This window comes from Drosophila bipectinata, chromosome XR, assembly GCF_030179905.1.
Source record: "Drosophila bipectinata strain 14024-0381.07 chromosome XR, DbipHiC1v2, whole genome shotgun sequence".
Lineage (NCBI taxonomy): Eukaryota > Metazoa > Arthropoda > Insecta > Diptera > Drosophilidae > Drosophila > Drosophila bipectinata.
Window position 1 is genome coordinate 19,548,185 of NC_091735.1, and position 25,157 is coordinate 19,573,341.

Below are 25,157 nucleotides of genomic sequence, written 5' to 3' on the forward strand. Positions count from 1 at the left end.
AAAACTGGGTCAAACAAGCAAAAGTCACAAGTTGTCAGGCATCATCTTAGAAGCTACCCGTCTGGCATCTTTTTTGATGAAAACTTTTCCTCAACCGTCAAAACAAAGCCAACAGAAAAAAACAATTTCAGAAAATAAGGGGGGATATTGCAATAAATGATGGAGGGGGGCATGCACTTCTTTATATATGTACTGCAATAGGGCTATGTAGGATGTCATTGAGAAGGCAAGTTTCCTTGAGGGGCCATTGTCTGGCAAAGAAGAGCCTTTAGAAATGGCTCAAGTTTCACATTAATTATGCGAGGCACTCCAAGAAGGATTGAGAATCCTGCAGGATAATGAAGTGGCTTTTTGCTTTACGCTTTAAGAGGTTCTCTTATTGAAATTTGAGCTTACTTTTAAGTTAATAGGATTTTTATTTTAAATATACATTAAAAAAAAAGAGATTACTTGAGGTATACTTTTATATAATCGGTCTTTAGGTCTGTTCTTTATTAAATATCTCAATTGATGGGAGTATGTTTCATTAAAAATTTTAATGCCCTTAAAAAAATATATTTTAAAAACATATTTTTATTAAAAAAAAAAGTCTTTAAATATTGGAATTGGAATTGGAAAATAAGAATCTTTCTGTAGAATCTTTCTAGTTTTCTATAAACAAATAAAAGAGAAATTTTTATAGAAAACTCAAAAGTTATCACATTGGATTTTCTTTTTTGTATATTAAGTTTATTAAGCTTTTATTAAAACTATTGAAAAATGCTTTATTTCAAAGTGTGTTTTTTTTTCATTGCCCTATGCTATATTTAAAACCAAAACGATTTTTTGAACAGTCCTAAGTTAATTTATGAATGAGAAAGAAGCTGGTTCGTGATTTAAAAACTTCTTCATTTGGGGCTCTAATGGTATGATTTTTCGGGGCTTACATTTTCTTATAGAATTATTAATTAATATTATAAATTAATTTTTCAAGAGATATAAACATTCGAGTTAATAAAGAAGAAACGTTAGAAGGTACTATTCTTCATAAACCCTCGGTTCAATAACCGCGACTCGAGCCGTACGATATTCGGCACGACCCTTTGGTTGGTTGGGCTGGAGATGTGCAGGAGTTGCATACAAAAAATTAATAATATATACAAACCATGAAAAAGACACTATTCTTAGAAATTATATAATAATATCTATTTTTTAGTTTTATAGAATATAACATGTATTATAGTTCCTAGAATAGTTTCCAGGGAAGAGGTCCTTCCTGATACCTCTCAAAAACGAGCTCCTAGCAACCTAGTCAAACTTCTTACATAGACTAAGACTTCTTTAGTTTTATTTTCTAAAACAATAGCTTTTTTGTGCTTCTAAATAGTCTAGTTTAAGTTGTGAGTAGTTTTTTGCTTTCCTATTTTATAACCCATTTAAAATCCGCTAAAGTCGTTAGCTAAACCAAACTTTTTGTTTAAAAATGTCACTTTTTCTAAGGCAAGTGCACAACTTCAGATTCCATTTAGCTTTATCTGCTAAGTATATTATTTTAAATTTAATTTGTTTACATTGTTTGGCTCATGTCTAGCTTTGGGCTTATTCAGTTATTTATTCGGGAGTATCCTTTTTTTTTTGTTGTTGGGAGTATCCTGGCAGCTGGGATGCTATTTTATAGTTCGGGGTCTTAGTTTTGTGTCACACAAAATGGCAGCAGTTACTGCCCGCAAAACTACAACTATCGGAGGGGACACTGCCAGGGGCCTTCCCCCCTTGGCTTTCTTGGCCCCACCCCACACCACCTCACTCCATCTTCTAGATAAGGCCCCCTCTCCCTAAGCCCCAACCCCCACAACCCCTTCAGAAAGATACATATAGAAATCGGGGTACCGCCCACGATGTCGAGTGCTACTTAAAGTTGGCAGAGCTCTATGTACGTCGACTGCGGCTGCGACAGTGACGCTGACGGCGGCAGAGACGCTAGCCGAAGCAAAAGCAGCAGGCAACAGCAGACCATTGAGCAAATTGTGTTTCCATATAATATAACATCACGTCGATTTTGGGTAACCCAAAACTATGTACATATGTCTCAGTGTTGGTGTGTCCAGCGAGCGAGCGAGAAAGCCAAGGGAAAGAGACGGCCAATGGAGTGGGGGAGAAAGAGAAAGCGTCTGGAGGTATGAGGTAGAGTGAGACCCCATAACTGAAACCTAAATATGCGGTCCTGTAAGGAAACCCTATGTGCGATAAAGGGTTAGCCGCTTTTGGTGTCAGTTTTGGGTTTGCCATTCCTTTGCGTTTTCCTTTATTTTCTTCCGTTTTTTTTTTGGGTCTTCTTTTCGAGGTTTTCTTCTGCTTCTTCTCGTAACGGTATTCGTCGGTGTTGTAGCATGTGTGTGTGTGTGTGTGAGCATTCCCTTTTGGGACATCCTCGAAAGTTGCCTCCTACAGTTTCCCTAGGATTTTCCCAAGTACATGAGCCCATTCATATATATGTGTGTGTGTGTCTGTGTATGTGTGTGTGTTTCGAGTGTGTGTGTGCAGGGGCATAACGCGGTGCCATTGGTGCGCCGCAAAAAGCTTTCATGAGTCCAACGTCCTACGCTTTGGCTTTCTCCGCTTTCTTTTCTTCTAGATTGTTTTTTCTCTTATTTTGCGTTTTTTTTTTATTTTTATTATTTTTTTTTTTTGGGTACCGCAATGTGGGGAGATTCTGGTTGGCTAGCTGGGGAGGGTGGGACGCCCTACAGACACGAGAGAAGGTCGCCACACGGGGCGTATGCTTGTTGCCGCCTTTGCGACATCTCTTGGGCAAAAAAAATTGTAGCATACATTTAGGAGCCAACGGAAAAAATTATTGTTAATTTTAGAAATTGAAAATAATAACAATTAGTTTAATTAAGTTTAGAATAGTTAGCTTTAGTTAATCAAGCTCTTTAATCTGGCAAATCTGACTAAAAATAATTAATTGGCATTTTGGATATTTAATATTAAAATTTGTTCAATTTAATTTGTTTGTATAAAAAAAAATTAAGTATATGAACTTAAAATATGCTAACAAAGATATATTTATACATATTGCATACAATAAAAATTAAATCAAATTAACAATTTAGTCCAAAATGATTAACTAACTATGGGAAATATGAAATCTTGATTGGAATTATTTTGCATTATACTAAATACTTATAGGTACTTACAATTAATAAACAAATATTTTAAATAAAAATTTCAATAATTTTAATAAACAATATAACTTTTCAAATCATAAATAAGTTAGCTTGGGTTGTCGAGTGGGCTTAGCTATTGTTTTTAAGGCCAAGAATATTTTAAAAGTTGTTATATTTGAGGTGTGACTACAATATTTGCTAACTAGCTTATTTTAAGCAATTAATCAAAATTATTTTATTAAAAACAGTATTCCCCTATTAATAGCTACATATTTAAAGTTTTCATAATATTATTTTATGGGAAAAAAGCAGGACTCTTTAAAGAATGAAGGATTAAGGACTTAGAAAATACGTAAAAGTTTTTAGGCTTGTAAAAAATATTTGGAGTTAAAATTTACTTTATTTCATAAAAAAAAATATTTGAAAAAAAATATAAATTCCCAAAAAACAAAGTCGTATAAATATCCAAAGTCGTATTCAAATATGAAATCCCAAAAAATTTCCAAGAAATAAAATCCTTGTTAGAAAATAGAAGAAAATATTCCAACGGAATTTCCTCAAAGACCTGCCGCTAATGTGGCAGCGACAGGCCGTCGGCAAATGCGCTGAAATTTCTATGCCACCGACGGCATTTCGCCAAGTTGCCTGGAAAAGCGGAAAAGCGCCCGTCTCATTCGGGCCCAGGACTAGCCCACCATGCACCCCCCAGCCCCCCTCGCTGAACCGCACGCAATGAAAACGAAAGGCGCGTCCGAAAAGCAGCAAAGAAATACGAAAGCAAAAACAAAACAAAAAAAAAACCCAAAAGCAAAAGCACAAAACAAAAAAAAACTCAACGGCGCGCAACAATTTCTTGCCACAAGACGTTTCCTTGAAAAAGAAAAACAAAAATCCAAAAACAAAAAAAAAAAAAGGAGACCAAGCCGGTATTCTAACTCACCACAAAATGAGGGGGATGGGCGGGTGAGTGGGAGTGAGAGTGATGGTGGATGGCTGGCTACTGTGCAGCCAACCCCGCACCACCCCTCGCTTATCCAGCCGACGAATCAGGGGAAATCGTTCAAGTATATGGTCTCGAAAAGTCACTCGAAAGCGGCTATTGAGTTTTCACTCAAAGCTCCGAGAGCACAACGCCTGCGCAGGACGAAGGCAAAAGCAAAGCAAAGCAAAAGCAGCAACACAGTAGCAACACCCACTCACGCGAGCAGGCACACACTCACACTCACAGCGGCACAGACCCGAAGGCATCAGCGTCGGCAGCAGAAGGAAGGACAAAGAACAAGGGACATTCTGTTGCTGCTTGCCGTTGCCTACTTTTCAGCGCGGAACTTACGCAAAACTTGTCAATGCCGCTGGCTTTTTGGTTTCTTATATTTATTACTAGTGTTTTGTTTTCCTATTATTTAAAATAAAAAAAATATGAAATAAGAACTAATTTAAAAAGAAACGTGTCTATATAAGACGTTGGTATAAGACTTTGATTTGAAACAACAAAATATTACGTTAAGAGAATGTTTAGAGGTACAAGGTTTTAATTTTTTAATAATACTTATATTAAATTCCTTTGATTTATTTAATAGAATGATTTAATAAAAATTTGTGATTACAAGATTATTAATTTGTTTTTGTCAAAAGGATTTAATTTTGATTGCTAAAATAAAACAAGACTGTCCGAGAAATTCTGCATAATTTATTGTCTAATTAACGAGAACATTTCTTCAAATATTTATTAAACAACTATAAAATAATATAAGTATTTGCTAAGTACTACTGATGTTAATAAGCTGATATTTCTTCTGCGAATGAACTAACATTTTAAAATATTTATGAAATCCTTAAAGTCCATTAAATATAATGAATAATTAAGGCTACACATGTCTGATATCTTAAAAGTTTTCAAAGTTCAATTTTTTATTAATGATTTAATAACTTTCATCTTATACCAAAGTATTCTTTTAAAAAGGAAATGATATTTAATAAAAAAAATCAAGTAAGAACACTAAATCCTTAAATACTTAACTAACTAATTACAATCAAAACTAAATAAAACCATGTTTATCCTTTAAGTTTCTTATAACTATAAGAGCTTATAACTCTAAAATCTAAACTAACTAGTCTAGTCTAAACTAGATGATCTAAGGTATCAACTTCTTAAAAACCATTCTTTTTTTACTTAATGTACAAATAGTTCCCCCGATAGAATAAAAACGAATCAAATATGCATATTAGTATTCAAAAATGTCACTCAATGTGATACAATAAGTTATCAATATAAAAATTCCAGAGCTAACACCCCCACTCCAGCATTTCCAGAACCTAGGCAACCCCCATGGGTGATGGGGGGCATTGTGCAAAAAAAAAGGTGAAAAGTGAAACATTCTCTACGCTTTGCTCGAGAACGGTAGCAAGTTAATAAAGACCTCCCAGCTGGTCTTTTTTTTTTGGTTCAGGCAGCTGTTGCCAATCGCTTATCGACGGCATTCGCCACAGGTGAGAGGTCCTGCCCCACAGCCAATCCCCCTTCTGGTTCATTCTTAACTGCCATCCCCACGTTAAAGAAACACACACCATCTTCTCCCTAAGCCAGTGTGTTTTTTGTGTCGAGTGTCTGTCATATCAGTATTTACATGTATTTGTTGTAGATTTGCAAATTGTTTTGGCAAATTTGTTGCTATTTTGTAGCCTCCTGTCAGGGATCCTGGCAACAGGACTAACCAACCATTCCACCAGAACACCTCACCCTCATCCTCGCACGCACAATACGCACAAATTCAACGAAACACAAGTGTTGTCAACAAACGCGTTCAATAAGTGAGACACCCCCCAGAAGGGAGACCCCTGCCGCCTTCTGTTAGCTGCCTTGGAATGCCAATCTCACACTTGCAAGGATACGCAGGATATGCCCCCTTGTCCGGCCATACTCGCACGCACACATGCCATCCAAGGCCAAGGCGCAAACAGGCCGCAAGTTATTACCAAAAAAAAGGGAATATTAAGCGCAGCGAGTCGAACCCCTGTTTTTTTTTTACAAACATATTTTTGCCAAAAAGTTGTAAATAATTTTAAATATACACCGTTTATGCACAAAGAGAAAAAATGGTGAGAAATAGTTTAAAATATATTTTTATAGAAAAGTTTCAAGTGTGGTATCAAAAAATACTTTTTTTTTAGATGTTATTTAAAATATTTTATACATTTTTTTTAAGCACAATCTGTAAAAAGGAGACCTTTTATTTTTATTTTATTAGTTAGGCCCCTATATTTCTAAAAATAAGTGCGGTTTCGAAAAATAACACTATTTTTAAGCTATTCTTTATTTTTATTTATGAACCTTTTGGACTTAATAGTCTTCAATAAGCTTATCTTAGGCTCTTAATCACACCTCTAGGTTCTAGATCCAACACTCTATATAAGAAATAATTTTTTTTTATAAGCTTTTTATTCTTTTAATTAAATACCTATATCACTTGCCAAAATTACGCTAATTTTTTCCGTGCACCTTTCTCACTCACCTACCACCATACCTTCAAACATTTTTCCCATTTTCCACCTTCCGTTTTTCAACAGAGGTCACGCCACGACCCTTGGCGTATTAGTGTCGCATTGACACGTAAATTGACATGAAATTGAATCAATGCTGTAATATGTCCTTGGGGGGAGCCAAAAAAAAAAAAAACCAGAACAGCAAGAAAAAAACGAGAGAAACGAAGAGGGTTGAACCCATTTTTGGGGCCCACAAGGACAATGACTTTAAAATATCTACAAATATATATATATATATATTGTGTGTGTTTAGCTCTTGTCTGGCAAATTGAGCTGTAGGCCTCGCCTTAGGCCCAGTTCCCCCATCCCACCTCCCCTGGTGGTATTCTGGAACCCACGCCCATGGTCCGTGACTGTGCAAATTTTGTGCGTCTGTCTGCATGTTTGATTATATGTACTATATCATCTCATTCTTTGCCGCCTGGCCTGCTCCTTTTTCGCTTTTTTTTTTGTATTTTGGTTGTGGCACTGAGTTTATTAACTTGTTTAAAGGCTGCTGCAGTTAACCCTTTAAAGTCACCCCGGAAAAAAAGAGGCCGGGCTTGTCGAAAGGGGGACAAGAACTTAATAGATCAAAGAGGGTGATATTCAAGTCAAAGTCAGTGCTAATATAGATGTCAAAGTCAGGGGTTAATGACTCTATCTAAGAGTGGTGATTATTATTTTTAAATGGTTCGACTTTTTAAAGAAAACATATATTTTGATGTTAGTTCTCAACGATTTGGACATTTTTTAACATGTTTTTCCTGAAGATTTTTGTAAATGATATGCCATTTGAAATAAAATCAGAAATATTTCATATTTCATAAAACTTTCTTTTAAATTAAATCCTTTTTAAAATATTTAAAATTTAAGCAACAACTCCCTAATATATTTAAGCTCCTTGAACACTTTAGAACTAACCGGTTTTGGGGGGAATGCTGGGAACCCCCATTGCATCGCAGGATAACCAGGATAACAAGGATAAGCAACTGCTCAGACATGTGCGTATATGCTTTTGTGTATTTAAGGGTGTGGAGTCAACACACTTTGATCTTTGGCCTTTGACGGCCGAAGGTCCAACACAAAAAAAAGGGGTTTTAAATAAATAATCCCCAAATAGGAGAAAAAATTACTCAAAAAAAAAATTCGAATAAATAAAGAAACTGTAAAGATCCGCGGACCAAGTTAGGTGTGTGGGGGGCTGTTCGTGGGGGGGAACAAAAATTAATTCGAGCAGAAAATTCATTTACAACATTAGCGCGTCGCTCTGGGTTTTTATGACACAAATTACATCAAGCGTAAAATTTTAATATAATTTTCACTAAAAACGCAACGCGAAACTTTTTTACTAACACACACACCCATAGACACACTTACACACACCCAAAAAAAAAAGGGGGACAACAAGGAAGGCAAGACGTGTGTGAAACAGGATATCCGCTGCGGAAGCTACAAATTTTCCACTTTTCCACACACACTCACACCCATCTAGGGTTGAGGACCAAAAAGGATACATGTGTGTGTGTCTGTGTCACTAATGTGCTTCTGCTTACAACGCCATTTTATATTTATTTCGTTACAGCGTCTCCGGGCGAAAAGGACTCTTAACTACTCAACTACTATCGCACATATTTGCCGAGTCCTTTTAATCATTTGGCAAACTTTCTCTGACACGCAGATGCCCCCATTCCCTCCCTCGACTCTGTCTTGTCCTTTCTCGCCAAAAAAGGAGTCAACTACATTTTTCGTTTCGGCAAAAAACTACTCGCACACACACACACGCATTCACACACACTCACACACAAAGTCCTTTTAGTTTTTAATGTAATTTTGAGACTTTTTCAGTTGCTGCTACTGCTGTCACTTTGCCAGCGCCAGGGCGAGAGGTCCTGGCACATCCTCAGGCTTTGCAACTGAAAATAATACTCGAGTCCTGGAAACTAGACAAAAAAAACAAACAAAAAATATCTAAAACTTAAAGTTTTCCAGGAGTTGGACACAAAAATAAGATATTATTTCTTACTTTATTTTTAAGGATATTTGGATAGAGTTTTTGTTTTAATTTTTTAAGAAAATGTAAGTTTAAAAATAAAGTAGCTAGAGAATGTATTATATTTTATTTAGAGCTGGACTTTGAGAAAGGACTTTTTGTTGTAACTATAAACTATATTTGTTGTATATTCTGACAAATGGTTTAAATATCTTAAATTATTTTTAATTTATAAATACTTTAATTAACACCCAATTTAAATCTGAAACCAAAACATGAAATATCTGCAATTCTTGCTTGTCAAGCTAAAAAAGGATATTTTAATTAATTCATTTCGATTTGAAGTCTTCCAACAACCCTGACCCTGAATCCGACTCTGACCCTTTGACCCTCCTTCAATTCATCAATATTTGATTGAAAACAAGACAGCAAATAATTGAACAAATGAAGGGATGAAAATTAATGAAAAAAAAACTAAAACTGATAAAAAATTTGAAATACAATAATTGATAATATAATTCATATACTTAATAATAATACTACCAATTATATAAATAATTTTTATCCAAATCTTGAAATCAGGCTACTTGTTGTGTGAAAAGCTTTCTTCATTAACACCTCCAGCCATTAGCATAAGGATAATGACAAATGAGTTAGGCGCAGGATGGAAAGGACTAGGCAGGGGGGAAGGTTGAATGGATGGATGAGCTGCTGTCAGTGCCACCCTGCTTCATTCGCATTCGCATTCTAATGCCTCGTGTGCCCTATTTATGAAAACAGTGGAAAACACACGGCGCACAATACTGGCGACAATTATACAACAAAACAACAGCTTGAAAAATCCATTAAAATGATTTTAATCCTTTAACGAGTCAGTTGCGCCGACTTCGAAGGAGAGTAGTCCTGAAAATGCGCATCGCGCGGTGGTTGAACAGAATCCTCCGTTCTCCGTCCTCCATCCAGTAGACCCTGAACCCTGCAAATCCTAAAACCAAACCAAAAACCCAACCCTCCAAAGGCTATAAGGCCTTAAATTATTTTAAAGAGCCCCGCGCGACTGTTGCAACAATAAACACGCGATATAACCAGGCTGTGAACAAGGATAACGACTGCCAAGGACGATTGTTACGCCTAAAAACAAAAAACAAAACAAAAAGGGAAAGCAAGAAACAGTCGTTGTCGTCGGCGTCGTCGCCTGGTGAACAAATCGCGTTTGATACGCTTTGATTTTATTAAAATTTAACAATTTCGCTATGAAATTTATGATGCCTTCCGGGTGGTTCATTTCATTTCAGTTTTTCACTTCGATTTCCCTTCAATTGGATTCGTTTCGCCTTTTTGTTGGTACGACCCAGCATTTTCCGACAAAAGGCATACGAAAACACTTGTTTTCCGTTTTTTGTATCATTTACGAGATTTCTCGATCGATTTTGTATTGCAGATAATGAAACATCCATTGTATTTCTATAAGCACAAGGAGGAATGCTTAAAGTAAAGTCATCCAACTTCTTTTTGACCCTTTATCTAATATATTTTTTCCACTCACCCACTCATTTAAGCAAAATTTCTCTTGAAAAACTAATCTATGTGGGAGAACTTGTTGTTTAAAAAATGCATTTAAATTTTTGACTTTCGGATGACTCTGTGCCAAATTCTACTGTACAAAGCGAATCAAAATTACTTTGAAAATCATTAATACATATATCTCAATGCTAATTTACAGAAATATTTTTGCGAATCTTTTATTATTCAATGGAAATTAAATTAATAAAGTTACGCTCTAAATACCTTTTAACAAAAAGCACCAAATCAACCTTACCCCCCTAAAAAGGTGCTTTTCAATTTGGGTATGTATCTTTATGAATAATGTACATATATAAAATACATAAAATATAAGAAGGTAAAAAAGTACATTTTGCTAACTTCCTGCATCTAATCTCTAATAACCTTTAACATCCCATCAGTACGCATTCTGTGTGTGGAATATTTTGGCTTTTCCATATGTGTGGGTATTTCCCTATTCCTTATCAGAAACTCTGAAGCTGAATCTCAAGCTCAAGCTCATGGGCGATGATGGCTTTAAAAAGCCGAAGCTTTAAGACTCGCAGCATCAGTTGAAATATTTCCCGTGATTCTTTCAGAAGAAAGTTCCGTTCGATCGCAAAAGTTAAAAATGATTCTCCCCGTGGCCCTTATTTCGGCGTGTTTCCTAATTTCTGCCTCTCTGGGATCGGAAGAAGTAATTGACATTTTGAATTTTTTTTTGTTTTGAAAACTATTTAAAATTAAAATTCCACAGTCCTGCTATCTCTCGGAGGAGCAGGAGGACCAGTGTGCTTCAGTGTGCTACCCTATCGTCAAGCCACTACTTCGTTATTTTGAGAAAAGTAACGAGAAAGAATTCCAGCTCCTAAAAAGCAAGACAGACTACTCGGACCTGCAGCAACGATATTCGGACTTGCAGAGCGAGGGTCTGCAAAAATATGCCCAGATATCAAAATGCCAAGGGGATTATTCGGACTTGGTGAAAAGCCATTTGGAACTGGAAAATAAATATGCGAAGGTGCTGAATGAACTTAAAGATAGTGAAGTTAAATATGAGAGGCTCTTTTCTAAGCAGCAGAAAGGTGAAAATCTTAAAGCTCTAATAATGGAAAAACATGAGGAAATAAAACAATTAAAAGAACAAATTAGTGACTTGAAGAAACCAAGTGAGCTTGCAACGTTGACAAATCAGTTTCGTGAGGACATTGCCAAGTTGGGAGGAATAGTAAAGACTCAAGAAATTAATGAAAATAATCGAAAAAACTCGAATAATAAAACTGAAGAGGTCCTAACAATTCCACTGCCTATTATTAGCAGACGACCCCAAAAACACAACCCACAGGTAAGTCGGCAGAACCCAATCATTTCCAAAATAAAACATTAAATTTTTTAACTCTTTCAGATCTTTGTCCACGAAACCCAGAAGAAACCATCCGCATAATCCAAATTACAGGCTCAAGCCCGATTAAAGTGGTTTGTCAATCATTCTCGGATATTGGATCTGGATGGATGTTTGTTTTTGGTAAAAATTATTTTACAAAATTTAATCGCGCGTATGAGGATTACGAGCGTGGATTCGGAGATGTCGAAAATAAGCGGGTGGATCAGCTCTTTTTTGGACTCCAAAGATTGCACCTTCTATCGAATGAAAAGCCTCTTGAAGTGGTTATAAACACCAAAGGAGAGGACTATAAAATATGCGACAACTTTGTTGTGGGCGATCGAAGCGAAGGCTATATGCTAAAAAATATTGACAATTGTACTGGAAACCACCTCACGTGGTTGAGTCTTAAGCAGGGCTCCAAATTTTCTGCCTCCTTTCGAGATGAGGATGGAGTTCCTGATCGTAATTCGGCAAAGGAAGGGGGCTTTGGCTGGTGGTTCGATGCTAGTATGAGGTGTGTATTCCAATTTTTTTTTCCTTTTGTTTCATCCCCAACTTTCTAAAATAACTAAAATAACACATTTTTTATTTTTATCTAATTTTTCATTGCTGGATATATACAGAAGTCTTACAAATAGTCGAATAAGAATGTGGGTCCGAAGAACAAATTGAAGAAAACCAATCGCCTTTTAAAACGGACTTTGGAAAAGGAAACATTTTAAGAAAATATAAATATTATAAATATGCACTAAAATTTAACTATTTTATTTTTAAAATTATAAAGACAATACTCGTAAATTTTTTAAATTTTTAATAAATTTCAAAATAAAATTGTTAAAAATGAATCGAAAATTATAGTTTTTACTGAATAAAGTTTAAGAAGGTAGAATAACACAAACAAAACAAAATTTTGAATTTCAGACATTTCAGGACCACCCCCAAATAAGCCCTTTACAAAATGAAAAATGTACTCTGGTTTACTGGTACTTTACTAAAGAAACTTAGGTGCTGGAAAATGATATCCATAAAACGTCTGATCTTATTCAAAAAGAAGATAGTTATGTGGCAGTCGAGTTATAATGGATATAGTCGGTCGATCCGTATGAAATTCGGTATGTCAAAGTATGTTTCTTTCTTTCTTAGACAGACCAGACGGACATGCTTATATCAACTCAGAAGGTTATCCTTGTCAAGAATATTTATACTTTATAGGATCGGAGATGTTTCCTTCCTTCAAATATAAAAAAATACAAATAAAAAAAAAATATAAAAACAAAAAAAGTGGGAACTGCTAAAAGAGCAGTAATATAATGACTGGCAAAAAAAAGGAAGGCAGCCTTTTATCCAGTTTTTTGGGCAAAATAAAGCCTTCATAATGTCTCGATAACAGCATACTAGTCTCGATAACATGCGAATTGCAGGCTGCTCTTATCAATTATCCATAGGGTTGCCCTTTGCAGGTGACATTTAAATGGCTGTTTGTAAAAAATGTAATACTACATAGTATAAGTTACAAGTTTTAAGTATTATTAAATATTTAGTATCCATAATTAGCTTAGAACCAACAAGCTTCTTTTTAACCTTTGCCCCTGCTGTTGGAAAACTTTTTATCAACCACAACGTTAAAACATGTTTATTAAAAATGATAAAATAAAAACCAAACAAAAAATATCCATTAAGCCCCACCTACTACACTTTCAATTAGCAAAAATATCAAGTTATAGACTTGGCCAAAAAATTCATAAAATAGCAAGTCATCTCATTAGAGGCTAAAAGGCAAAAAACCAAAAAGAAGAAGCTCCTTGCCGTAATGAGGATTATGTGTTTTTATCGTCAACCTATCCGGTTAAGTCTGCCGCTATCTCTAATTAACCCATTAGCCAATCCAGATCCACTTATAACCCCCCGAAAGCACAGCCCTTAACATTTTTTAGGAGCGCCGCGGGCACTGGAATTTTTGGGCTTCGGTTCGTTTAATCCTTCGAAGGACGAAGGGCAGAGGTTGGAAAATATATTTATTTACAGCTAATTTCGCGTACGGCCCGCGGCCAAAATAAACTGGCAATAAGCTTACCTGGTCCAGGTAGCCACCACCAGGACCCCAGACCACCATAACCCATCATTAGGCTTAACCCCCTGATGCCTCAGATGCCCCTGATGACACTGATATGCGGCGTGGCAACGGGGCGAGGGAGAAAAGCCCTCGAGGACATTTCGCAAAAGCCGCTACTTGGCTGTCAGTTTTTAGCCCGAATCAGCCCTTCTCTAAGCCGCTGAGTCCTCAATACGGATAACTCTGATTGTTATCCTCTTAGATTGGATATGAAAGTCAAAACAAAAGTTTTGGAAGATGGGAGACATTTTTTATAACATGGGAAGATGTGGTCTTCAACATATAACTTAAATATTTTAAAATTAGGGCTTAAATGGACCCTAAATTAGTTCTTACCTGGCAGCTTGAAGGGCAGGCCTGCCATCAGAGGATCTGGTCCGAAGCGCTGTGGCCCAAATGCGAATGGATGGAAGCCCTGGTGCCTGACCTTTGATCTGGGCTCCCTGGGTCCGTCAACGGTCACCTTGATGGCCTTTGTGTAGGTGGCTATTTGAATGGGATTCGTTGAGATGACAATTGTCAGGGTGAAGCTTTTGCCTTTAAAGTAAAGAATATATAGTATTTTTGAGTTTAAATATTTATTATATATTTTTTGAATTTTTTTTTTCAAATATCATTTAGTTTAGAGTACATTAAAAGGCTTTAATTGTGATTGCGAGTGAAACAGTGTTGACTAAAACGTGTGTTATTAGCCCTTCAACGGTGTCTAGGGTTTATTTTCCCTTTCGAAGAGGAAGCTATATGATAAAAGATATTAAAGGATGTGCCGGACATATATTGTCATATATTGCCCGGCCTAAGTCCTAAGTCAAGTTTTTCACCTGGGATCGAGATGAGGGTGGAAATCATAAAAAAAGGCAAGTGTAAGAAGACTTTGGAAAAGGAAAAATTATAAAAATAATACATCGAATATGTAAAATTGTATTATTAATTTTTAATAACGAGTTAAACTTTAGTTTTACTAACTATAAAATACGTTGACTATATATGTATACATTCAAGAATGAATTTTCATTTTATCATCGGGTATCATTTAGTAGAAAAACTCTACATTTAGTAGAAATTTTTGTTTATAGTTATAATTTTAACATATCAGTTAAAATTTCAGTTAAAAGTTTCCTCTAAACACAACTCCTAATAAGCAACCGCTGCGTCCCAATAAAACCTCCCCCGTTTCTTTACCTTTCTTGCTGATTAACTCTAGAACTTGGATTCGGAATTCCAAATGTTTGGCAAACAAATTCTATATTCGCGCTCTCAGTTCGCTTCTGCCTTATGGATATTTGAAATATGCCAGGGGGGGGGAGCATGGAGGGGGAATTGGTGTTAAATGGGCACACAGTGGCGTAGCCCAGACGGGGGTCGGTAGCTGCCAACTCGACCAGACAAATCCACAATAGTTGGCATGTCAAAGTCGCCGCACGCTACTTAATATTGCATTCGCAACAAAGAAAGTGCATGCTGTTTCCCCCCCTCTGTTTTTTTTTGAATAAAATTCAATTCTACTAGTCTCTGCCTTCCATGGGCGGACTATCTTTTATTCCACCTTCTCTGTGCTTTCATTCATTCATTTATTCATTCGTTTATTCGCCAGGCTACCTTGGTGTTTGTCCGTGTGTTTTATGAAGCTTTCATAACTCCGTCGGGGGTTAATTTTCGCGAAAACTGTTTCCATACCCATTCCCTTGATCCAGTTCCCCTTTTTCCCATTTCTGATTCTCATTCACAAAATTCTGCACTTTAATTTCCATGTGCAATTCACACCATCCCCCACACACTCGCATCTATTTGCCAAATCCACGGACCATCCATGGCAACCCATAGGGTCATAGAAAATCTATAAATTCACAGCATAATTTGCAGCTGCCGTGGGATTGCACACACACACACACACACAAAGAGTGGGTGGGTGTGGGTGGTTGGGTGGCTGTGTGGCTGGGTGGCTTGGGCGCGAAACCATTGCCAGTTGCGCCCGCTGATTGCATTGGAATGGTCGCCAAAAAAATTCAACAAACACCGTCTGCGAGCCTTGCTTTGAAATGCAAGCTGCGGGGCTTATCCTCCTTGGGGGTTGAGATTTTTGAATTTTTTTAAGAAATTATTCTTGTAAAATATTAAAAATAAATAGATATGTGCTGTGATGTAAATAAATGTATTTTTTATTGAACTAAACAAAATTAAGGAACAACCCTTTTTTTTTTAATATTGAAAAGCCTTAATTTTTCAATAACTAAGATTTTTCTAGAGTATAAATAGGTTACAAATAAATGAAAAAAATATATAATTATTTTTTTACAAGTTTTATTCAGAACTTATTTTATAAAAATAAAATATTGAAGGTCTTCTGTTTTGCTTATATTTTTCCATTAACCTTAAAGACTAAATATAAGTAACTGATCCCTGAACCATTCTAAAGCTATACCTTATAAGTCCTAAATTGGGCTATAATTTGGGGAATTTTTAACCGATGTTAAGTTGTAATGCCTTTAATTGTTTGTCCAATGTTTATATTTAGATCCTTAAATCGAATTAAATAGTATTTAAAATTAATTTGTACCTAATCCCCCTCCGCTAAAGTCAAGCCGAGAACATAATTTTAATTAAAGTTGGCAGTGGTCTTGGCCAACAGTCTGGTAGTCTTATAAACCATTTAATAATATCCCGCCTAAGTCGCAAGTCATTTGCAGCTTTTTGGTTAAACAGAAGCAACAAAAACAACAACAAAATCAGTGAGAACAAACAAACTTCTTAGATTAATATTAAATTAAACGAAGCATACAAAAAACGCAAGAAGGCGGTAATCATTAAGACAAAAGGCGGCAAACAAACTGCGGATGTGTATGTCTGTGTATGGCCACGCCCACAGCCTCGTCCTTGTTTTTGGATGGTAGTTAGAGGAGAGGGGGAGGACAGGGGGAGTGGAGAAGAAACCCCAGAAACCTACACAAGAAAACAAATGAACATAAACAGGCGAAACGAACCAAGAAACCCAACAAAATGAAATGAAACTTTTTTAATTATGCGCCCTCAGCAACAGAAAAGCAACAAGCTGGAAAAGCGGAAAAGCGGTGCTAAGAGCGCGGGGGCTGTAGGTTGGGGGAGGGTCTAAAAATCCATGGGCGTTGGGTTAAAAAAAAAAAACAGGACAAAGGGCTAACGGGGGCAGGGTAAGAAAAGCCAAAAGGATGTAACCAGAGGAGGACTCCAGCAAAGTGGCTAAAGACAAAGGACTTTTCGGCATCGTAGTCTATTTTTGTTTACTACTCGTCCTTTTTGTTTTTCTTTTCATTTTTCGCCCCTTTTTGTTTGTTTTTTTTTTTTGCGCCAAATGAGCAAAAATTGCAAATAAATCTGAAACGCTAGCAGTTAGCCATTTTCCACGCGGCACTGGGGCAGGAGTAGGAGTATGGGGGCGTGGCAACAAAAGGCGACAAAGAACTTTTTCCTGCTAATAAGATGAAAAACCATTAAAAGTCGACACAAGTCGCGTCCATTGCGAGTGGAAGCGGAGAAGGAGACTGGCTCTAAATGCGATATACACTCAAAAAATCAAAAACTTCAAATTTATAAAAAATATTTATTTACCTAATTTAACTGTCTTACTTAAAGTACATGTATATAGGTACGTATGTAGGTATATCCTATCACTAGCTTTCAAAAGCTCTAGCTGCAGTTAATCGATACAATTCGATAATCGATTTAATATTATATAAATGTGATATATAAAAATAAAGTAAATTTTTGTATATTATGTATATTATATCTTCAACTCCTATCTTCATTTTATTTTAAGAATATATTGCCTATAAAAAAATATCATTTTTTAAAATAGATCGTAGTCTATACATTATTACAAATTTTATTATAAATATGTAGTCTAAAACTCAATATTTATTACTTCTTAATTATTAACTTCTTATAACACAAATAAAAAATTATATTAAACATCTATTTTCAAAGAAAACACTATCCTACTTTCTTTAGCATTTTGATACACACATCGCTTTATTAATTAACATTAAAAATGGAATAACCTTATTTATTTTTAGTGCACTGGCTGCAAGTGGGTAGACTTTGTCGGGTTAAAATGTTGTCATTTTCGCAACAAAGCAGAAATTATCACCACTTTGCAAAAGGCGACGACAAGGACAACATCGGCGATGGCGATGGCGTTGGTGTTGGCGAAAGGAGCTTGCAAAATGTTTAAAAATGGGGTCTGGGGGCGGGCTAAGTGGAGTGGGGGCGTGGCAGGAATTGTGGACAAAGTCTGCACCCTTTTACTGTCTCTACATGTGCATATAATTGTGTCAGTGTGTATGAGTAAAAGTGTGTCTGTGTGTGGGTGGATACTACAGTAAGGCTTGGCAAATCAAGAAATACTTAAATTTTAAGCTTTGGCGCTATACAAAAAATTTTCATATAGTTTTGTGAATAATTATCGTATAAAAGGTAAAATTATGTAAAATAAAAACTTGGTTTATTAATTATCTCTTAAATTTCGAATTTTTGGCTAAATTACTAAACTAATATAAAATATACTAAACTTTGAATCTTACAAAATTTTTAGGTAGTAAACTATAGTCTAAGTAAAGATAAAATTATTATTACAAATTTGAAAATATTTTTAAACATAAACCAATAGACCAAATCAAAATAATATAATACTTTAAGCTAAAACTTACATCATAAACTTAAACCTTAAACGTAAAAATTAAAACCTCATTAAAAGAACAATTTTTATGTTATATATACTATATATCTATATATTATATATTATATCTTACATTTTATATGTTTTATATACTTAGTACATATATACATATGTATAAAAAATTTAAGAAAGGTTTAAAAAAATCCCCCGAATTGTGATTTTTATCGCCTAGTTTTTCTAAGCTTTTCCTCGTAAAGAATTACCACTGTAGTCCTTGTTATTTGTGCTAGAGTGTGTGTATTTGGGTGTATTACCGGGCGCTAAGTGATTTTAAAACAAAGTTTTTGAAACGTTTAACCTTGCAGAACGAAAAATGTTTGGCTTGGCGGCGGAAGGGCGAGGGCGGCAGGCAGCTGGCGGCAGGCAGCAGGAAGGCCCTCTGCCTGAATTTTAACTTTCGATGCTGATAATGAAGGCGGGATGGCAGCCGCCCCCAAAGCCAAGCAAGGACTAGCAAGCCAGCAAGGGTGTCTAGTGTGCTTAGGCAATTTAATGGCTCCTGTTCCTGTTTCTCGTCCTGCTACGGGGAGCTGTTAATGTCGTTAGTAGCATGGCGCCATAATTATAATTTGACACAAGACAAGAAGTCTGAGGTTGACAACAAAATGACATTTTAAATACACAGGAGTCGAGCCACCCTTTCAGGCTTTCTGGCTCGAGCCCTTTGTTGCAGGACTCGCCGTATTTAGACACTTGCCAGATCATAATTTCAACACTTTCGAATTTGCCTAATGGCCAGGATTCATCGAGGCTTTGCCTATATCCTTATATCCTTTATCCTACACAGGACATACATTACGGAGAAACTTTCTTAAGCCTGCAGTGTGTATATCCTTCAAGTCCTTTGGCCTTTTTTCTTTGTATCCTTCTCACAGCTTCACAGACGTTTTGGAGTTTATTTGCATGGCGACTTCATTTTTCGACTCCCCAGAGGCATAAGGATTCTTGCCAGCCATAAATATTCATATGTTTAATTTATAGACAAAGAGTCCTTTAGGTTTCTTTTTTTGGCTCGAAATCAAAATTGTAAACACACACTTTCCTGATTGTTTGTTATATTTTTGTCAGATTTCTTTAAGATTTAAGGATGTTTAAGGATATCTATAGCTTGTATGCTATTTAAGGCTATCCCCTGATTTCTGTTTATGATTTCCTGCCTAAACTTTTTCCATAATTATATTTATTTGTCGAGCGTCTTTTCGACTTTCTTGTTTGCCGCCCAGAGGCACTTTTCTTCGTTTTCCCCGCCCCAGCCATAGTCATAGCCCCCGAGTTTTCGGTTTCAGTTTAATAATCATAAATTGTAACCCTTTTTTGGCTTCGACTTTGCTTTTTGTGTGTTGACATCCGTTTTTTGTTTCTACGACCCGGCCCGGGGCTTGGTTCTTTCAAAAATGGAGTGGATGTTACTGATTCGGATACTGATACTGATACTAAATACTAAGGGCCCAGGACTAAGGATGATGGCGATGAAAATAACGATGGCGGTGGATGAGTTTCTCACACGGAAGGCCAAAAGCCAGAAGCCAAGAGTCCTGCCGCCTGCCTGCCAGCCGGTGGCAGAAAAGAAAGAAAAAAGGAAATTAAATTTCCAGCAAAGTCAAAAATTATATTGGCAATAAATGAGGACACCAGCCCCGAGACGACACCAGCTCCAGATGAAGTTGAAGATGGAGCACACCCAAAAAGGACCAAGGACATCAGGCACCAGACGCTGCCAGCCTGCAATTACGTCTTCTCATTTGGCGAGGGTGGCTTATAAACATACACATCTACATAAATGCCATCTATATATATACGCGTATATCTATATATTCCGATCTTGGATACCCAGTGGGGAAGAGAGGCTGGGGGGGCGTGGCAGTGGGCTGTGATACGCAGCAATGCCAAACAGGAAGCCGGAATCGGCGTTTATTAAAACGGAAACTCGAGACAACTGTGCGGCGGCGGCAAAAAAAAGCTCAACACTTGCGGAAAAAAATTCATAAAAAATATCGAAGAAATACAAATTAGAAAAAATTTGTAAAATAGGGTTTGTATATATTTTTTTTATACTTAATGATCATTTTTAGGCATTTAAATATTAAACAGCTAATCTAAGCCTTTGAAAAGGGAAGCTATTTGCAAAAACCATGTTTCTTCTTGTAATCTTTTAAGGTATAATATTTGCTTTAAAAAACTGCTTAATAGTAAACAAAAAAATTATTATATGTTTCTTTATTTTTTAAGCTTGATTTTATTAACTAATTAAATAAAACAATTCTAACAGAAACTAAAACTACGAAACAACCATTTTTTTGGCAAACAAAACATTAAATAAACTCTTAAATATATATTGTATAAACCTAAGCTATTTCTAAAATTGAAATTAAATAAAAATTAGAATTTAATAACTAAACAAACATTATTTTTCTGTCTGCAGAACAAACAGACATCTTAAAAATAAACGCGACAAAGACGATGACGATGGCGACAAGGACATAATTCTGTCCTTGGGGCTAGCTGATAAGCCACCCCCGTCCCTGGCGGACAGGACCTACCCCGCACCAAAGGGCAGGCAAAGGACAGGACCCCAGGACCAACGGCAAAGGCCGCTAAATTGCAATTTTCAAGATTTAAGCGTGAACAATAAATGTCACATAATCTGTAAGTAGCCGAAATAAAGGACACCATCACCTCCGGCCCTGGACGTGCCCTTTAAGCTATTTAATTTAATTTATCGCATTTTAAACATCCATTCCAAACAAACAAAAAAACAAGAAACAATAAAGATTGGCCACCAAAATGAAATGTTTTTTTAAAAAATAAATATGTATAAACGGGAAATTTATTGATTGCGGTCCAGTAAGTGGTGAGGAATTTCCAAAGGACTTGTAAATTGGTATTTCGGTTTTGGTATCGGTATCGGTTTCGGGTTAATTTTTTATTCCCTTATTTTTTTATTGTCCCAAAAGAAAAAGCAATTTGTAGGGATGTCCTGCGATAAGATAGGGATAATGTCTAAGGATAGAGGGCAAGTCCTAATAAATCAGCTTAAGGTGGTCTTGCTTTTTCTTTATTATTGCAGCATTAAGTTTAAGGCTATTTTGGAGGCTTATTGGTGGCCTTTTTTGGTGTTTTTTTCTTCTTAAGGAGTTAGTTCTTTTTTTATTCTTTATATAATGGTTTGTTATTTAGAGTCTATAGATTAGGGTATCTGTAAAGCATGTTTTAAACATTTATTTCCCAATGATTTCTTAGAAAATAATACTACTCGAATACTAAAACTACTAGTTGCTTGCGCTGATTTAGTTTTTTCTAAAATTTCCTTAGTTTTAGTATAAAAAATAATCTTATTTAAAATATATTACAGTTTTTTAAGCCTATTTATATATGTTTAAGGATTAAAGTATTTAATGCTTAAGTTTTTTTTGAAAGTCTCTCATTCTTAAGCCCAAATCTCTCAGATAATGAACCCAAATCGCTTTCTCTCCAAACCTTAAAAAGAATATATTATAAATAATTAAAAATTAAGAAAACCCCTAGAAAAGGTCCCTGGCTTGGGCTTGTGAGATATCCTTCTGCTGGTTCTCAGGACCAGCGACCCATGCCATTCAGAATGATGCGGGCCAGAAAATCCTGTGGCACATTTCATTATACAAATATCAATTAAGCACACAGCAAATACCAAGTATGAAGGGGGGGGGCGGGTGGTGCTGAGTGTGTGTGTGTGCACCACCAACCAAAAGTTAGCAACCTCCCCCCTCCCGAGAAGACTGAGAACCCCCCCTAGAAGCTGTCATAAGGGCGGGCGCTGCTTAATGAAAATTAAAAATTCAACATCAAAAGCAAGAAAAATGTAAGGCAAGTGTATAGTTCATCCCTCGGAATAATAAAATATATGTATATATGTATTTGTACATATATCCTTGGCGTCCTGTGTATCCTGTATGAAGAAGTGTTAATGTGCCATCTGATTTGGGGAGAATGTGTTTGGGAATTACTTGAATTTGTGAAAATATCGTGACTTCAATTAAATTCCATTCGATACTCAAGGAATTTGCCGACTGATGATGCGCAAGTAATTTTCGAAATTGGATACTCTGTGTGTCAAATACACATGTCTTTGTAGCCTTAGTCCTTGGTCCTTTATCCTGTTGAAATGTAAATGCACATCTGTATGTGTGTATTAAATCAAATTTTAATTGCGCATACTTATCCCTCGGCAAATATTTGCCAGCAACGCTCTTGCTCGCCACCGCCTTTGACTGTTTTTGGGCGGAAAGCGCACATAGCCCTCCCAAAAAGCGACTCCAAACTGGCCAAAATGCTTTTGCGACAAGGAATTTAAGGACTCACACACTCCGCCATTCTGCCACGGCAACTGGGCAAACAAACATTATGAGCAAACAGGCAAACAAACAACCAAACAGACAAACAAACTGCCAAGCAAACAGACAAACAAACCAACAACCGGCAAAGAAAATTCTGCTTGTTTATTCGCCCACCAAAAAAAAAAGCTGCCAGTACTTGGTTTTTAGCTAAGCTTTGGATTCTATGAGATCTGCAAGTCAATATGCTAAAGCCATAATAATTCATTACGTTTTTGGTTAAAATGGTTCTCTAAAATATTCTCGGAATAATTTTAAGACTGTAAGCAATAATATAAACTGGCATTTAAAATAATTATTATACTTTATTGTTGATTATTTTTAAGGCTCATTAACTAAAGGCTATGAGAAGCGCGTAGAAGAGCCCTCCCATCGTAAGCGGTATTTTCTTAACAGTCCTTAACCTTAACCTTATCTTAAAAGCCCTTCTTTTACTAAATTTTTAATAATTTTATTTAAAAAAAACCAAAATGTTAAAAATAGTAAAATGTTAGTTAATGAAATAACTTGAATAAGTAACAAACGTATTAAATAAACTAAACTTAATCTTTTAAACAATTCAGCCTACCGTTAATATAATTCCTTGAAACTCCAAAAATCTCGTGAAAAAAAAAACCAAAAAGCGAGGTCAGTGGGTGGTTGGGTGGTGGGGTTTTTTGGTGGGCTTTATAAATTGGTGGGGGCGGGGGCTGTCTGACTGGGAGGTTGGGTGGCTTGGTTGGTTGGCTACGACTAATGCCCAAATAAGTAGAAAATTCTCTGCACCCTCGCCTTCCAAAAGTAGGAAAATGTATCTAAGCGGCAAGCTCCTAGGAAATCTGTCAAATGTCAGTGGCAGCAGCGTTGACGTTGGCGTTGGCTCATTAAAAAACGAACTTGTCCCAAATGGTGTTTGCTTTTGTTGTTCTTGTTTTTGATGCTTTCTTCTTCTTTTGCAACTGTAGTTGACACCTGGGCAAAAGTTTTCTGAGTGTTCGTGAAGACACGGAAAGAAATATTTGTATTATATTTAATCCTTAATATCCAAAAAGAAGGTATTTCTATGAAAAATAAAATACGAATGAAAAATAATAAAATCAATAAGAAATATTCATAAAAAAACAGCTCTCTTCCCCACGCTTCTCATGCTTTGCATTGCGATAAGAAACGCAAATAAAAAACAAAGGTTTTTTGCTAAATAAATAGTTTTTTAATATAGATATACAAAAAATATTTGTAAAAAATCAAAAGGAATATAGTTGTAGCCTTATATATCAGATTTAGTACGATACTATATCAGGTCCTATTTGAATCTAATTTTAGTGATGTATTAAAAAGATTTATAGATATTATATTATAGAAAAGCTTTTTAGACATGTTTTGTAAATTAAACAAAAAAAAATACAAATTTGAAAAAATGCTTAGTATATTTAAAACATTAAAAAAACCTTACTCTCAATTTACTAAAAATAAATACTTAAAAATAATACTTTTAGTTTATATAATTACTTATTTTTTACGAAAAGTAAAAAATACTTTGGGAACTGTTTAAAATGTTCTAAAAATAAATTTTAACTTAAAAAAACAAATTTAATTAGATTATATTTTCAAAAAATATATATAAATACTTATAATATTCCTGAAAATTTTAAAAATTCCTAAAGAAAGACCCTATTGTTTTTACTGTTTTTTCTAGAAAGAGGCTTCTGTACAAAATGGCGGCCTTAGTGCGACCATTTTGGGTCTTGGCTGGGTGTTTATCACATTGCTGCTATTAATTAAGCTTAACGAGGTTACCGCTCGCAACCACACCCCCGCTCCCAACCCCATTACGACCTCCGCCACCCACCCTCCATGCTCCACCCCATTACCCTTTAGCATCTTAGTGCGGCAAAACTTCATTATGAAATTTCACCTTCATCTCATTAAAAGTCTTGAGCATTTTTCGTTTTTTGGCACAGCTGTAAATTGATGCGTGTCAGTTGGGAAAGAAAAGGGTTACCCCCTGCCACCCTACGCCAGTCTTCAGTTCAAAAGGTACATAGTTCAAAAAAGTGAGCACTGCCACGCCCACCAATCAAGGAGACAGAAGCAGACTCAGAGTCGGAGTCGGAGAGAGAGTGGAAGGCATAGAGAAAGAAAGCCGCCCCACCCCTTTTCGCAACGCTGGGGAGCATATTTAATTTTTAATGGAGTTTAATGGATGCCGGAAGCTTTAAAGAAACTCGGAAGCGGAACTCAGCAACTCTCGGCAGCAACTCGGCAACTCTGGAGCTCTGCAACTGAGCAACTTAAATAAACTGAAACAACACAGGCAAAAGGGCAACCGAAAGCCGCTGAAAGAGTCGCTGAAATTAGTTATTTGGCTTTAATTTGTAATTTATTTATGAT

The 25,157-nt window shown here is 36.0% G+C and overlaps 2 protein-coding genes across 5 annotated transcripts in view; one reads left to right on the plus strand and one right to left on the minus strand.

The window, feature by feature from the left end:
• The window catches only part of RunxB (Runt related B), a 35,950-nt gene that overhangs the window by 5,097 nt on the left and 5,696 nt on the right, over positions 1-25,157 (minus strand). The window contains exon 3 of one of the 2 annotated variants that reach the window (XM_043212996.2): positions 14,043-14,243. In XM_043212996.2, the coding sequence (XP_043068931.1) occupies positions 14,043-14,243 (201 nt within the window). Of the gene's footprint in view, positions 1-4,369; positions 4,404-14,042; positions 14,244-25,157 lie in introns of those variants that run through there. The other variant, XM_070276367.1, reaches the window with a different exon arrangement.
• On the plus strand, positions 9,964-12,381 carry LOC138925574 (uncharacterized membrane protein YttA-like). Of its 3 annotated transcripts, none has more exons than XM_070276370.1 (5): positions 9,964-10,511; positions 10,806-10,903; positions 10,964-11,551; positions 11,612-12,107; positions 12,217-12,381. In XM_070276370.1, exons 2-4 carry the CDS (start codon positions 10,838-10,840, stop codon positions 11,648-11,650), a joined length of 693 nt encoding a protein of 230 aa, XP_070132471.1. In that variant the 5' UTR covers positions 9,964-10,511; positions 10,806-10,837; the 3' UTR covers positions 11,651-12,107; positions 12,217-12,381. The 3 variants fall into 3 exon arrangements, with proteins under 3 accessions (XP_070132471.1, XP_070132469.1, XP_070132470.1); XM_070276368.1 differs by having other exon boundaries at positions 9,965-10,155; positions 10,224-10,903; XM_070276369.1 differs by having other exon boundaries at positions 9,965-10,155; positions 10,388-10,903.

Excerpts from the sequence above, each read along its gene's own strand:
- LOC138925574 (XM_070276370.1), top strand. The coding sequence starts at position 10,838 with ATGATTCTCCCCGTGGCCCTTATTTCGGCGTGTTTCCTAATTTCTGCC. Across the intron at positions 10,904-10,963 it reads CCTCTCTGGGATCGGAAGAA|TCCTGCTATCTCTCGGAGGA; the intron begins GTAATTGACATT and ends AAAATTCCACAG. Across the intron at positions 11,552-11,611 it reads CCCAAAAACACAACCCACAG|ATCTTTGTCCACGAAACCCA; the intron begins GTAAGTCGGCAG and ends TAACTCTTTCAG.